Here is a 16,852-nt window from a genome sequence, read left to right as displayed (position 1 = left end):
GCGCGTATTGTGATTGTTTCTCGCTGTGAATGTTAATGCCTGATCATGTGTCAACGATTTGGTCTAAAGAATAATTAATTGTTTCTAATAATTGAACCTGAACAGTGTTCTTTCTTTGTGTGAAATTTAATTCATGGTCAATGATTTGGCCCAAAGAACGCCTCGTGCAAATTTTTGATTGAGCACAAATTTTGTTTGATTTATCTGCATACTGTAACTGTATAACTTTTCAGACATACGAGCTTCAAATGTATTCAAATTTAATTTAATAAATAAAAGTTCATTATACGGCGCAACGAAATATTTTCGAGTTGTTTACTTTAACTGAGATTTTTTTTATAAATTTGTCTCCATACTTCAAAATTTTCCTGCGGCGCTTTTTTTAGGTTTACTTAATATTTTTATACAATATTAGTATTTTACTATCCACCTTCTATAATACTAATATTTTAAGGTTATTAAATTCAATTTTTATGTTATGTTACGCAATATTGTTATGATTTGGTCTAAATAATTATTATTTCAATTAACCCAACGCACGTTCCAAATTTCACACGCATTTGAAACACTGGCGACCATCACAGCATCTGTATTCTGAATCTATCAGTGGCATATGTGATAAATTGTGAGCTCCACAATATAATATACCCGCGAGAGATCGTGTGAACGTTTGTCCGCCCGGGGCCGTTGAACGAAAGCGCGTCTTATTAAATTAAATAAAACAAAATCGAACGGCCCCATACACGTTACGACTCTCAGAAGGGGAGATTTTTTTTATTAATATTATAATGCGATTGTTGATTTTTTTTAAATTGCATAAATCGCTTTTGTAACCGAACTGACCTTCCCTCGCCGAGGGTAACGATTTAATGACATTACTATTGCGCAATCGCGTTTCAGTTTTTTTTAACGCGCGTGGGATTTTTTTTAATAAATAATAATAAAGCGACATAATTTGGGCGTGTACTTTATGAATTAAATAGAGTGGCAACACTCGAAATGTTACAAAATAAACATAGCTTATATCGGCGTTCACAGTTAGTGAGGCGATTAAATCTTACTCTACAACCTGTTGATGGTTACTGAACTCCAGTTGGACTCGACATCCGGCGCCACCGGTGTTTGCTCGATGACCTTGTGAACAGTGTTTCCGGTTGGCTTTTTTTCCATAATGGGGGGGGAGTTGTAATTAAATTATATAAAACACCAAAAGCTGACAAAATATACTATCATATTATTTTTATATTTTTAACACGCCAATTAATCGATTAAAATTGCCTACATGATTTACGATCTCGACGCGGATTTCCGAACGCGCGCTCGCGAACGTGATGAATTATTTAATTGAATCACATCATCATCATCATCTTTTCATACACGCATTAGTTTGTTTATTAATTATTTATAAACAATCACAATGTCAATATAATTTAGTGTTGCTTTTTTATGAGGTCTCAAGAGGGGGTACTCCTACGCTCACTTTATTGTATATACAAAGAGTGAGATGCAAGTGTTTCGTAATAACTGGTCGTTTTGTAAATTGGAAAATGTATATAACACTTTATATACTTGTGTGAGTGTGTTTTTATATTTATTATACATAAATACCTTCATAAATTTATATATAAAAGGCGAAGGCGTGTTTTTGATAATTGTTAAATACGATAGTCGCGCTGTGTTTTTACTAGTTATTAATTAGGTTATTCGATATCTTCGTGGTATGATAATACAATAATTATACTAATTAGCGTGGGACGTATTTATTGTAGCCGCTTAACTGTTTTTCGTGTTGTCGGTGGTCTTTATTGTTTTATATTTGTATTGAAAATATTGTTCTTCACGCGTCAGTTTGTGTGATAGACTAAATTTATTCATTTTTTCGGCGGTCATTGTCTTTCCTCTTCTAATTAAAACAAATCGGCGCTAGTGTGATGAATGCGCGTATAAATATAATAATGTTTTTAATGTAGCGGTACTCTGTATTCGCGTAGCGTTAAATTAAATTTCATAATTCGTCTTATCCATTTGATGGATAGCGTTAATCCGTTCCGTTTCGTCGCTTTAGTATTATTTTAAGTATGCGCTGTGGATTTTTTGTTATTATGTAACGAAAAGTTAGTTAAAAGTAATTGAATAGAAGAGCATCACTTTCCTTAAATATATTTTATTTTGCTGCTAGATTTTATATAGATTTTATATAGAATTATAAAGAAAACTATAACTCACTTTTATGATATAATAGTTATAATCTTACAAAGTAGATTGATTTTCTTATTAGATGATCATATCATATTTCAATAGATGTATTATATATGTATATAATATTTAAACAATTCTCGATATCAATTCACCTGAACTGAACATTTAATCCTAAAAATATATATTTAGATACTCACGCATTAACTCCTAATGGTCATTACGTATCTACAAACAAACATATGTATGTATATATACATATCTTTTCTACCTTGATAAAAAAATATAAATATGAAACAAAACAAGTTATTCATAGTGTGATTATTTTAACCCTTGGATGTAATATGGCAGTCATATTAATCAGCTTTGGGATTGTTTCTACGTTTATATTTCATTTCTGGGAAAGACTCGATAACATTATTATTACATGATAGGTTACAATCGGCGAGGTTACCTTTTACATATGTACATGAGGCGTTGAGAATATTAACGGCGAATACAACAAAATAATTCAATAATTGACAACATTAAAAGAAATTAGTATTAACCCTCATTGGAGCCATGATCGATTCAGAAATCACAGTCAGTGAATAAAAAATGAGATATTATTATTTTTAATTTTTTTTTAAAAATAGCAATACATATCTTTACAATTTACAATAATATTTTAAATATATTTCTAGTATATAAGTATATAAGTATATATTATTAAAATCATATAATTTTACTAGCACCTGCGCGATAAATTATATTTTCACTGGTAAAAATATATATTTACTGGAGAAAATGCATACCATAGTTAAATATAATATAATACATATGTTTCGAGCATTTCATTATTTATGTCTGGTTATTTTACAATGAATACTATATTTATTAGCAATGAAATTAGAATTTATTCACATAATTTTAAACAAATTTAAATGTAGGAAATATCTTAATTTTCCGAAAATTTTCGTTTTTTCCGGATGGTTTATTGGCCCTAGGTCAAAAGAATTAGTATTCTCAAATACGCGCCTTATTAGAAACAATGGATTAGATGTTTTTATTTAATACATATAAGATATTCTCTATGAACTGATGTATTTCAACACCTTATATGTACAACGTTGCTCAATTTGAAATAATTATCATATTCATCTGTGAGATTAGGAAAATCTTGTTAACCCTAATCTGTGGTGATCGATCTGATCTCCCAGACACGATAAAAATTAAAAATAACACTTGGGTCCATATGGGATTCAAACTAGTCTTTCAGGTCAATCGCCAGCGACTTATACCACTCGTTTATTCGACGATAGTGAACCAATTTAATAATATTGTTAAATGCTGCATATTGTTTGTGATTTTTGAACAAATAATAGCATGTTAATTAAAAATTTGACGTGAAACTATGCATATATTTACTGATTATGATTTATGTACATAGTATATGTATTTTAAGAAGCAAAGAGTTTTAATCAAAACCCGCTGAAGCCTACTAGCTTTAAGGCAAGATTATAGTAACTGAGTGCAACTACAATGTAAGATTGTTCCACATTTAATAAGGATTGAGTTGTTAAGTTCGCCCTTAATCGTTTGTGTTAGGTTAATTTATTCATACGACGAGATAGTGATAAATTGTTTATCATACTATTCCTCTAAAAAAAATAAGATAATGATACTTTTTTATGTATAAATTTGCAATATCTATAAGAGTTGCGACAGCTATCAATTTCACACAGCCAAAGATCGATTGCCAGCGTCTCTCTCATTGACAGCTCTAGATTAATCTAAACGGTTTCGCAACACACAATTTTTACTATAATACATTCTTGACGAAACGGTGTCGAGCCGTACAGAATAAATAATAAGCGGCGTAGGATGTCGGGAGAGCATGACCGGAACGACCGCCGGACCGTGGTAGCACGTTCTATCCATCGTTTCCTTTTCGGTGGTCGATGGTGGCACATTCCTCGAAGGACGGACAATTGCTCGCATGATCTCTCCTTTTTGTCACACGCTTGTCTCGGTGGCTCTAATTTACGACCAATTTACCGAGGGTTGTTAAAACTCGGAACCCCTCTGTCTACCGTTCATTGTCATTGTCATAGCATAGATAGTGACATCTGTTTCCATATGGCGATGTGCTGATGTTCTTCAACAAAGAACTTCACGGTTCCGATTTCGCCGAAAAGGAGGCACGATCAACGCGGCATTCGTCACGCTGATCCGATAGAATTGGAAAGCTTTTAATGATTGAATAGAAACTGTCGAACCGGGCGAACATTGTGTAAATATGTATAAATAACTGACCACACCGAGAGCGCGAAACACCGTTTCGGACGCGCTAATCTATTATTGTTGTCACTTGCAGATCGTATTGATTATTTTTGGGTGCTTGGCCGACAAAGCGACGCGGGAGGCTGCGGGTCCTTTTTCGATGGACGGAATGAAAATATTTATGGCCCGTTGTCATCCTTTGATGCCCATTTGTGTTCGTATGCTATTTTCGTTTGCGTTGCTTTCGCGCCGACACGGCTCAATTTCTGGAACATCCTTCAAATGTCCGTTTTCAACAAAAACATTGTTATTTTTACATAATTCACTTTTTTTCCTATTGTGGCATTCCAAAACATCTTGATTCTGTGTACAAAAGAGTAGGGTGTTCGCATTTTAGTATAGACAAGCAACGGCACACATTCAACAACTCCTTATTTGAAAATTGGTTATAGCAGCGTATCCTAATTAAATAAGATGACCAGATTTTAAAAGGAGGAAAATAATTTCAGTAATATATATCTACTGGTGAAAATGTATTTGGACTTCACTATTGAAGATATAACTTTACTGAAAAATACACATTCACAGTAACATTTGTAGCGGCACGATTTTATTGCTTTTGACGTGAATTTTTTACTTCTAAGAAAGGATAATTGTTTTTGCGCCCTCCTATTGAACAAAATTCGGTTTGAATACATGAATACTCTCATATCATAAATCCGCAGTAATATCGGTAAGGATAGCTATCATATTTTTAAAACATAGTGTAATATCGAAATGCAGACCAACTATGGAGCAATATGCGAGATGCAACGTCTGTCTCTACTTCTTCTTCTGCTTATTTTCCCTTGAGAAATGAGCTACCTTAGTTTGTTATTTGCACTTAACCTAATGAAAGTTCTAAAACGAACTTTCTTTATGTTAGGTTTGGGTTTGAATAGCAAATGGACGTTTCGCGACTGTCAATTCTCAATGTCGTGACTTTCATTGTCCTCCTGCGTTCAAGGAGGACAATGAAAGACAAAAACATGACAATATTTTTGATGAGAACAATCTTCCTCAAAGGAGGGTTGTATGTTGAGTCCATAACACAATAGCAGAACTTGAATAATAAAAAAAATACGCCATATCGGTCATACATATTCCAAGTGTATTTTTTTAAATCTGAGAGAAAAAAGTCAAAAGGTGAAAAATGTTTTTAAAAAAAATGGTAATGCAGGATTTAACAAAACTTAAGTCCCGATTGGGGATTGTAAGAATATTGTAATTTTCAATACCGTTATTACATAGAGAAATAACAGTAAATACCGGTATTCTTGGTATTGACATTATTTTTATTATTTTAATTAATTGGTAATATAAATAAAGTAATATAATACGACCGTAATGCCAGCCATTGTTACTAAAAATTACAAAGGCACAAGTTGCTTATGACAGCCCTGGCGACGTCGAAAAGTTAATATATGTATAATTTTAGCCATTTTATGAATGCTGTTGAATGATAATAATTTTAAACGTTTCTCCATAAATGTATCTATATACCTTAAGTCTTATAATATTATTTAAAAGCATAAATGTGAGTTTTTGTGAGCTTCGTAGGAAGCTCGTGGCAATACGGTCGCGTCTCGACAGAGCTTCGTACCGCGTCCGTGGCATACAAACGGTTAAATATTTTTTTTATCGTTATCCCTTTTAATGCTTACAATGTTTACATCCAGCACGGATTTTTATGTTTTGTAGAATTTTGTTTGATTTTGAATTGTACTCTTACTATATTAAAATTAAATTACAGCTATACCTAATTGTGACAGTATCTTTAAACGTCGTTAAGTCGGCTTATCTGATATATGTACAAATGTACGTTAATTATAAGTTTATGCTGTAATACATATTGTTGCTTAAGAATTTTACGAAAAAATCTAAGGACTGAAGAGTCGGAATATGTTCTTTGTGAATATTTAAATAAAGATGTAACTATTGTCGTTTTTATGGGGAGGGAGGGGGGAATATAATAAACAAACAGGTCAAATTTCGGCTTAAGTTGCTGACTTTTTATGAATATTTCGTGTTTCAAACAATAGGAAGCGCTTAAACAATCTTCCTTACATTCAGATACTTCTAAAAATACTTTGTACGCTGATCCTTTGTATTGTCTACGAGTACCAATACAAATCAATAAGACCACTGCGTACAAAAACCTTTTTTCTCATTTATTTTTTCACTTTCGTTTATTCATTACGTTGTCATCTTTTTTTAAATGTGGGTGGCAGATATTTCTTCTTTTGGAACAATATAAGTCTAGGAAAACATACTCTTTGCCAAAATATCGTCTTTCATTTACCGCTTTTAAGTTTTTTTATTGCAATAAAGTGTATTTCTATATTACTCATGATTTTTTGTCAGTTACGATTATCCGAAATAAACTTATGAGAAAAGAGTTCATACAAAATTGTAAATCTGTTTGTTCTAAATGCGACATATTTTTTTCTAAAAACAGATTTATGTGATGTAATTATTTACATACATATTTTTATTTTAATTATTGCACATTTCATATTTATTTTAGAATATCTTAAAAATACTTATTTTTAAATATGTACCTCTCGTATATTTATTTATTACTCATGTGAAACGTTAATTAAATTTAAGTTATAAATGTAATATTATAAAATATTGCATAATATTACTCTACTTTTATATCCTACGCCGATAACACTACTTAGCTACAATTAGCATAATTTATTCTCTCTTCTGCTTTCAAGTAATATGGACATCGTCGTTTTCGTAGTTTTAAGCCATGAAGTTTTCGGACGTATTACAAACCCTAGTCGCGATAACTGTCGTAATTTTAATCATATTGACATGAAACTTGTTCTAAAAATAGCTCTTATAATTTTTTCGGTCAAGTTCGTTAGTCAATCTTATTTGAAAATGGCGGTTATTAAAAAAAAACTTTTAAACAAATGAAGTCAAAAATGTTGTATAATAAATATTAAAATAATATATTAAAAATTCACTTATATACAGAAACTTACATAATTTTTGCGGCCTTTGCCGGTAGAATTTTTTATTAGAACCATTTAATTTTCACCTATCCTTTGAAACTAACTGCTCCGGTTTAATTTAAGTTACTGCTCAAAAATGAGTTTTTTACGTAAAAACATTCGGAGTCGAAAAATTACAGTATATAAATCGATTTAGGTGCATATCGAATAGTTAAAAATATTCGCTATGTGGGAGCTACGAACACCACACGGGATGTACTATTCTCGACGCTTCAAAAGATGTAAATAGAGATAGCTGAGTTATCCGAACGAGATTCTACACAGAAAGCGTTTTTCATTCCTATATTGCATTATTTTATATTAAAATGATAACACACACTGTGTCACATAGTATTTAAAATATAATTTCATCGTCTAGCGGTTGCTTATCAATATTAAACATATGATAAGAATTACTATTATATTATAAGAACTAATTATAAATTATTACCATTTGTAAATATTTACATACTATTCAGAACGTGAACGTTTCTTCTGATTGTATTTTGATAATATTATAATTATTGTTAATTAAGTGCACGCTGACCGCAGTGTGGATATTTATCTATGTGTTCCACATACATATGTTAACAATTGGATCGTTTTTTCTAAATCATTTTGGTGGTTTCCGCGAATGACTTTTGAAAGGATTTTCCTCGTATTGTTTAGAGTGTTTGCTCTTTTTCCCAGCGGAACGAATTAATAATAACTTTTTTTCCCTAGAGTGAATCATTTTTTTATAATAAACAATTGATTATCTGTATTTTTATTATAAATTATAAATTTATTTATATATAATGAATAATTAATCAGTATAAATTCGGCATCCGCCCAAATATCATTAAAAGATCCTTCGTGGACATCATAAATATTCGATTATTTACATCGATAAATACACGAAAAAACCGTTTCGTGTTTTTAACGTTATCATTACAAGTCGACATGTATGTACACTTTTTTCCCACCGCTTAACGATCTGTTATGTTTGAAGATCGTCGTAACGGGGGTAATGCGCTCGGCGATAAAGTCGCTCGCTGTGTGTCAATAGATAACCGAGCTAGTTTTGTCGAGGAATGCGACCAGGACGCACAGGACTTAAAAAATTCCCCTTGCGGTTTCCTATATCCGAGCCGGAATTCAAAACGTATCAAATAACCATTTGTCGACACACATAACATCATTGATTCGCAAGCCGTCCAACGATGAGTTTCCTCTTTCGGAAAAAGAAAGAAAGCGCATTGATTAAGCGATATAGCTTCACATCCAATGTACGATTTACATGCGTTTGATTAATTTTATAGTATTTATTAATGTTTTATTTGTAATTGTCTGCAGATCTATCCGGATCCTGAATCTGAGAAGGCAATCATGGGCTCCGTGGTGTACTGCATACATCACAAAGACGGCTGCAAATGGTCGGACGAGCTGCGCAAGTTAAAAGCTCATCTTAACACTTGCAAACATGACGCTATACCATGCTCGAGTCATTGCGGAGCCATGATACCGCGTGTGTTAATGCAAGACCATCTACGCTACACGTGCCCTCAACGACGTGCCAATTGTGAATTCTGCGCTAAAGAATTCACCGGACATGCTTTAGAAGTGAGTAACATACCCCCCACCATGAAAATATAATAAATTATCTTAAGCATCTAAGAATATCGTTACATTTTATTAGAATGAATTTTGAATATTAAATAAATAAATTTAAAGCCATCATTAATATATCATTTTACCCGCAACTAACTTCTTACATTCCATATGGATCTAGATGTAGATAAATAAAATTAAATTAATTAATCATCAATGAATTACAGAATCACAACGGCAATTGCGGATATGAACCGACGTACTGTGAGAACAAATGCGGCGTCAAGATTCAGCGACGGCTCTTGAATCAGCACAAGGCCAACGATTGCATCAAGCGGCTGGTCGCTTGTAGGCACTGCAGTAAAGAGTTCGTCGCCGATACTCTCAGCACCCACCATACGGCTTGTCCGAGAGTGCCCGTAGCGTGTCCGCATAGATGTGATGTAGCGATGTTGCCACGAGAAGATCTAGACGTACATTTGAAAGACCACTGCACTACTCTCGTTATACCATGTAGCTTTAAAGACGCCGGATGTCGATTTAAGGTATATATTAAAAAAATATATTTAAATGTCTCGGTTAAAAATTATATATCAAATATAATCATTGTTTATTTTTTAGGGTGCTCGTATGGCTTTAGAAAGACACTTAGAAGAAAACTGCGCCCAACATTTGACTTTAGTCAACTCATTGGCTACGAGACAACAACAGCAAATAACAAGTTTGAAAGCCGCTCTGGCGAGATTGTCTCTGAATTACACCGGCACCCTAATATGGAAGATTAGTGACTGGGCCAACAAAATGGTAGAGGCAAAATCCAAAGATGGCATGGAGTTGGTTTCGCCGCCTTTTTACACTAGTCAATATGGATATAAATTACAGGTATTTATCGATGATTTATCTAATAATAAAAACAATATATTTGAATACAGCTAACGTTGATTTTATATCTTTTAGGCATCACTATTTTTGAACGGAAACGGAGCTGGAGAAGCGACACATATTTCGATGTACATCAAAATTTTACCCGGAGAATACGACGCTTTACTTCGCTGGCCGTTCTCGCATTCGGTGTCTTTCACCCTGTTCGATCAGACACCGTGTACTGAAAAAGCGTGCAATATAGTAGAGAGCTTCATTCCTGATCCGACTTGGAAGAACTTCCAGAGGCCGAGCAAAGAACCGGACACTTTAGGATTCGGATTCCCCCGGTTTGTCTCTCACGAGATGATCAAAAAGGGACATTTTGTCAAAGACGACGTTATGTTCTTGAGAGTCAAAGTGAATCCGAGCAAAGTTGTTGCCGTTTAAAATATGGACAAATATTCTTACTGCCATTTAATTATTATTTTGTAACATAAGCAAAAAATTGTATTAGAAATCACTTTCGTTTAGTTTTTGCTCTACTTATCGATATTATAAGTTGTGTACTTATGTTTTATTTTACCTGTAATAATTAAAGGTATTTAAATGGATCTCTTGTATAATATGACGGCAGTACAACTGCATTTAATTATATAAAATTAGTCTAATTGTAAATATATTAAGTAATTGTACAAATCTCGTAATCATATCATTTAAATTCAACGAAACGAAAAAAAAACATTTATATTATACAATATCATTCCGATACGTGTTTTATATTTTTATAACCGATCAAAATTCACGAACGAATTGTTGGAAATATTTTTATATGATAATATGTATGTAAAAAACGAACAATTAGATTTAGGTGTCTATAGTTGTGTGTGAGGTTCAACAAGCTGGAGACAAACCAAAGGTTGTTTTTGATTACTTTGCACAATCGCTCCCTGTACAATTTGAATGCAAAGTATTTCATAATCAGTCATATAGTAGAAGTAGATTTTTTTTTGTATATAAATTATATTTGCGCGCTTCTGTCTCCTACCGGCGTGTTTAGAGCAAAGATGTCTTTCCGTTGATTATTATGCGTGTATAATCTATCCGAGAAAGAAATACGCATATACAAAAAATTAATATTTGTAAATAATATGTTTATGTTATATAATGTGAATACAATGTAATAAAATTTATGAAAATAAATAAAATTATTTTCTAATTGAAAATGTTATTTTATTTAATTAATAGAATTACTTAGAACTTACAGTGTATCAAACTGATAATTTTTTCATTTCGGTATTCGTTCCGGTTCAATTAAAAAAATATATATTAGTTCCGTTCTGGAAAAAATAACAATTTTTTCAGTTTTTGGTTCAGCTCAATTTTTTTAATGTTTCTATTTATATTAAAAACTTATTTTCTAGCATTATTTACAACATTTTATTCCTTCTTTTGTAATGAGCATACTATATGAATTGCTACAATAATATAATATAAATAATAATAATTAGAACTAGAATATATATATAATTTATTAAATGAAACATACATAAACAAAACAAATTCATAGTTACCTTTAATTATTAAAATACCTGCCAATGTATTTTCATTCGAACTATTTATATTGTCTCGTAGAATAAACTTTAAACCAGAGAAGGCCATTTCAATACTAACTTGCGTTGCTGGAGTTCCTAAAAAACATTACAATTTTGTATAAATGAGGATATGTATTTTTATGTTCCTCCCAAAATTATAGAATATGCAGCTAGAAAAAAACAGAGACAGCTCATAGAAATGTATTGGCTGCCTGAGGCAGTGACGGCTGCTCTGGCTACCGCAACTGTAGCGTCCGTCACTAGCTGTTCGCAATCAGAAAATAACAGCGACAGCGCAAAGAAATGTATTGGGCTGCCTGAATAGACTACGCACTAGGCAGCCAGTCACCGGTTTTCGTGCACTTGTAACCAATAATTATCGACGCATTTTGTCAAGCTCGGCCATTTATTTATTTTAAAAATGACTGTTCAAAGTATTTGTATCAAATTTTGCGTTGAAAATGGTAGGCAGTAGTTTTAATATAGATTTCCATATAACTTTTCTGAAAAATTGCCTTAGTTCTTTTTGTCCTTCACATCCATCTTGCTCGACAAAACGGACACAACTGGCTAGCTTGGCTGCGGCAGCCAGGTTGCCTAGTGCGCGGCCAGCCTAAGACTGTTAAAACCTCTTCGATTAATAAGCTGCGTAAAACGTCGTTTTATGATAGTAAACATTCATAGTCCTATGTTAACAAATGAATTTGTCAATCTTTGCCTAGTAAGAGGTATTTGCAGCATGCCAGACAGAACATGTTTACAATTGTTGGAAAACAGGCTATCCGCTTTTGAATTGTCATTGAAAGATTATATAGTCTGCTTAACTACTGATGATGCCAGTGTAATGACCGTATTAGGATGTAAAACAGCACTTTACCATAAACAGTGTCTTGCTCATGGCGTACAGCTGGCAATCTTAGACATTCTTTATTCATTAGACAGAAAATTCCTTAACCACAACAATATCAACCTAAATAAGACAACGATTCTGATGAGTCTGACTGTGATGATGATAATTACAACTGTGGTTTTCATGTTACAGTTAACAATCAAAATAATGAATTTATTTTCAAATATTTAATCGGGAAAGTGAGAAAAATTACAAAAATTTTCAGAAAGTCGCTTACCAAAAATACGATTCTTCAGAAATATGTAAAAGAAGATATAGGTTGAGAGTTTAATTTGGTTTTAGATTGCAACACCAGGTGAAATAGTTTAGCAGACATGATAGGAAGGATGATAGTAATACTAATAAAATCTATTAAGAAAGCTTTTATTGATTTAAAAATCGATCTTGACATATCTCAAGACAAATTTGAAAGACTTAATCGCAGAAAAATATTTGAAATACTGAATGCAACGGTAAAAGAACTTTGCAAAAGAAACGCCAAGTTAATGACATATGAAGCGGCTTTGATGTTTGTGTTTAAAAATTAGATACCATGCATCATGAAATAGTTGCACGTGAACTTGTTGCCTCTCGAGCGTCGGATTAAAGAGCGCAGGTTGTTAGTAGCTTTAACGTGAAATTACTTGCATAACCCTAAGACGTAATTTGATTCGTCAAATGACCACTCGGACGTATTTCTAAGGCCAAATTGTGACCAGATGCGTAAATATATCGTGGACCTTCAAATGCTTGGTCAAATAGAGTATTCCTTGTTGGAAATGTCTATGGATAATAAGATTGAACATCTTGGATGATGACGATTCTGAAGACACAGTGCCGTTTGAGAGTCAATTAGAAATTGAAATACAAAAGAAACTTCAGGCTCAAGATAATACTTCCAGACCAACTGATGGAGCCATTGACACATTGGTAAAAATATAGATGACTTTACATATTTGAAAACGGCGGTTAAGAGGAAAATACCTAAAAATTGAGTATGATAGCTTGAGGTCTATTCCTCCAACCAGTTGTGTTCTCGACATCATGTTACTTTTGTGAACATTTGTGCTCACAATTAAGCAATCAAACATTAGACACATTTTTATTTTTACGATCTCATTATTTAAATTTGACCAAAGATTAAGAAAAAAACAAATTATGTTAATATTTGCTTAATAAAACTATTTAAATTAAAAAGTTAGGAATATTATTTTTGTTCATTTGATTAAAGTCTGAAGTTGGACATTTGCGTTATTGCTAAGGCTGGTTTCACACGTGCTGGATGGATTTGCCCGGCACCGTGTAGCGGGGTGGTGTTGCATGGGCAGCGTTGGGCTGGCGCCGAATGGATTCGTCCGGCACGTCTGAAATGGTAGGTATTAGCCCATACAACACCATCCCCACTACACAGCGCCCGCCCAGTGCCAGGTGAATACAATATTCTGCGAGAACTCAGCGAATCTTTTCCCAAAGCTCCTTAAAGAAGGTTCTGGGATACAAAAACGGATAATAAGTTAATATCCTCATATATAGGTATCTCTAGAACCTTTACGATAAGAGGAAGTATTATTTAGGAATTTTATACTATAGATCCCGATTCAAAAATGCTCAAACTAAGGTAGTATTATAGTGTACACAAATAGCTGACGAATCATCAAAAGGAAACGCGTTTTGACATTTACGTATGTATAGAGAAACCCTCCAATTGCTCTCAAAAGTGATACCAAGATTTTTAGTGGAAGTTTCCCTAGCAAAACGTTCCCACTAAGATGATCTTTTTTTCATGCGTCCTGCATCCCAACCCAGCAAATCTGGTCATTTTACATAAATAAAAAACAGGGCTCAGGTTAGACCCTTGAGGAACCCCCCGACTAGGTGATATTAATATTAGTAGCGTTATAGATTTTGCTGACTTCTTTGCTGTGGGTTGTGTGGCACATAGTAGCGATATATGATGCTATCTTCAATTTAAAAAAATATTCAGTTTTAAATTAGTCACACAATATCAAAGGCACTTAAATCAATCAACTGAAACAACATAGCTTTAATTCTTCTTCTTTTGCATAATTTTAAATAAATATTTACATATTTATTTTTCAAAATAGAAATTTAAAGCTTACAATATCTTAATTTTCCGAGGATGATTAATACTGTTTTTTGATTTGTAAAAAAACGAAGACTATTTTTTTCGGATGGTTTTTTGGAAGCCCTACAACAGACTATACTTTAATTTTTGCTTTAAAAAATTCATATAAGAGCTATTTACGAATCTTCTTACAAACTCTAATCTTGTCTATGAGAATTTAGCATTTTCAACAGATTTATAATTTTTTTCAATGGTGTCCTTAAATGTAGATAACTAAAATAGCACTGTTTTATAGGAGTAAATAAAAGCCATAAATAATACAGTTCCTTATTTTATTACAAAGTTTTATACTATATATTATCACAAATATCATTGAGTACTAAATGAACTCGTATTCAAAAATGATGACGACGGATTTGAACTGGAGGTTACAAGTGCTTCTTGAGCAGCCTGAAAGATCATAAATGATAAATAAAAATCTTTAATATTGACAGAATAAAAAATATTGAATTAATACCTTTTGTAATTTATAAAGATGATCCATAGCTAGTGGAAGTAACGGTTTTGCTGAATTGATTTCCAACATTGTGAGATGATCCAATCTACCATAGCTACCGCCGGCTTTCATAAGTGCATCCATTGACGTTCTAAGTTTAGACATGCGTATGTCCCAAATGTCTTTAATAAGTGTTCTAATCTCATCGGATCTAGGTATATCTTCGCATGCTACGCTTAATAATATTTTGGCTTCTACCATATAATGTTCGTTTGGCATTTTAGTGAAGAGCCTTAAAATACAGATATGTTAATAATTGAATGCCTTATCATATCGATTATTCGTCTCACCTGGAACGTTTTTCTTCTTCTTTTATTTCTTCTAATAAAGTCAGGTCCATCCAATCGGGCGGTACAAGCCTACATTTTTGTTTTTGTTTGAACATGACAGCTAACCAAATTGGTACGGAAACAGACGAACCGGCGACAAATGGCCCCAATTCACCGGATATTAGGTATATTTTATCATAAGTGAAGTTCGGAATGATTCGCACGTGTTTATTTTCAGCCAAGAACTCTATTTCCACTGGATCCATAGTTTGATTGTAACTGTCACTTCACTTAACGCACGATTCCCGCATTTAAAAAACTTCTTACGGCCATATCACCATTAAATTCGACCATGACTTACATATAAAAGGGGGAATAGTTAAGAATAAAATAAAATTTATTTTATGTGATTAAAATTCAAAGGTGATTGAAATATTTAAAAAATAATATTATTAAAAAGTAGCATATGAAACACTTTCTTTCAAAAAAAATGTAGTACAACTTTAGTAAAAAATAATTAAATTTGATTTTGCTACACAACGTATACATAATAATATATTTATAAAGAATAGTTTATTGTAGTATTTAAAAAAATTAACGTTTGATAAATTAAGCAAAATCTAGTTATCAAATGAAAATATACAAACCCGATTAAATTAAAATAATATTCATTTTATTTGTTGATATTTTTCTTGTTGCTAGCTAACGTTACCAACACACTATTTCTTGATATTTTCGTATTTTCCAATTAAATATTGTGGGTTCATTTTTTTATTTGTCGTTCTTGTCTGGGAGACTTATGTTAATAATTTTCATTCCATTAGATCATTTCAGATTGTATGCTTTTCATGTATGAATATGATGTACGAACATTGAAGTAATAAATGGCAATTTTTCTATACGTATGAAGTAATAAAAAATTGGACATCTCAATTTGCATTTACTGCATGCAACCTACCTAAACTACCTAAGCGTCTCTATACATGCATTGTTAAGTCAGTAGGCCAATACTGAGATGCCAACCCTGAAATTATATTTTTGGAAGTTCTATATATAGTTAATTATACAATTCATTCCTCTTGCGAAAAAAGTGGTGCCGAGTTGAACCAATATATTTATATTTATTGGGAATTTTGCTTTCCTTTTCGGATTCATATTATTTTAATCTAGTAAATTCTTCAATTATCGACAGTTATCTTAAAAATAATTTTATTTCGGTTTATAACATAGTTTGTTAGTTCTGACCGTACGTTACGGAATGCTGAACTGAAGTCAAACTTGTTAACATAGCACTTGTTATCAACTTTGAAACATCGCGCGGTTTTATAAGATCGTGCGAAGTTTAATTTATCTTCATAACACTTAACATGCGTAAGGTTTAATTTTTTAAATGGGATGTTTTAATTGGATATACATATGTATATACATTATACAGCTATGTCGTGAATTATTTATTTATATTTTATAACACATTTTTCACTTGCTGGTTCTATATATTCTATCC

The 16,852-nt window shown here is 32.4% G+C and overlaps 2 protein-coding genes across 5 annotated transcripts in view; one reads left to right on the top strand and one right to left on the bottom strand.

Moving 5' to 3' along the window:
- The window catches only part of Traf4 (TNF receptor associated factor 4), an 82,102-nt gene extending 70,923 nt beyond the window's left edge, over window positions 1-11,179 (top strand). For 3 of the 4 annotated variants that reach the window (XM_088183035.1, XM_088183034.1, XM_088183033.1), the window contains 4 exons: window positions 8,838-9,104; window positions 9,320-9,637; window positions 9,714-9,974; window positions 10,050-11,179. In XM_088183035.1, coding sequence (XP_088039161.1) covers window positions 8,838-9,104; window positions 9,320-9,637; window positions 9,714-9,974; window positions 10,050-10,403 — 1,200 coding nt within the window. In that variant the 3' untranslated portion in view covers window positions 10,404-11,179. Of the gene's footprint in view, window positions 1-8,626; window positions 8,771-8,837; window positions 9,105-9,319; window positions 9,638-9,713; window positions 9,975-10,049 lie in introns of those variants that run through there. The other variant, XM_088183036.1, reaches the window with a different exon arrangement.
- A 3,659-nt stretch (window positions 11,180-14,838) lies between these two features.
- Window positions 14,839-15,679, bottom strand: Psf2 (DNA replication complex GINS protein PSF2-like protein). The gene is made up of 3 exons (XM_088182443.1): window positions 15,370-15,679; window positions 15,041-15,311; window positions 14,839-14,973 (listed from the first exon to the last, which is right to left on the bottom strand). Exons 1-3 carry the CDS (start codon window positions 15,612-15,614, stop codon window positions 14,893-14,895), a joined length of 597 nt encoding a protein of 198 aa, XP_088038569.1. The 5' UTR covers window positions 15,615-15,679; the 3' UTR covers window positions 14,839-14,892.
- Window positions 15,680-16,852: the final 1,173 nt, after the last annotated feature.

Source organism: Plectrocnemia conspersa, unplaced genomic scaffold, assembly GCF_051122295.1.
Source record: "Plectrocnemia conspersa isolate PC_06_02 unplaced genomic scaffold, ASM5112229v1 ptg000003l, whole genome shotgun sequence".
NCBI classification, from domain to species: Eukaryota; Metazoa; Arthropoda; class Insecta; order Trichoptera; family Polycentropodidae; genus Plectrocnemia; species Plectrocnemia conspersa.
The sequence above is the reverse complement of the archived record's forward strand: the minus strand, read 5'-3'. Positions and strand labels throughout refer to the sequence as shown.

What these genes read in the sequence shown, in the direction of transcription:
- Psf2 (XM_088182443.1), bottom strand. Translation starts at nt 15,614, where the DNA reads ATGGATCCAGTGGAAATAGAGTTCTTGGCTGAAAATAAACACGTGCGA. An exon ending in GAAGAAGAAAAACGTTCCAG is followed by an intron (nt 15,312 to 15,369) that starts GTGAGACGAATA and finishes CTGTATTTTAAG; the next exon opens with GCTCTTCACTAAAATGCCAA. An exon ending in ATCTTTATAAATTACAAAAG is followed by an intron (nt 14,974 to 15,040) that starts GTATTAATTCAA and finishes ATGATCTTTCAG; the next exon opens with GCTGCTCAAGAAGCACTTGT.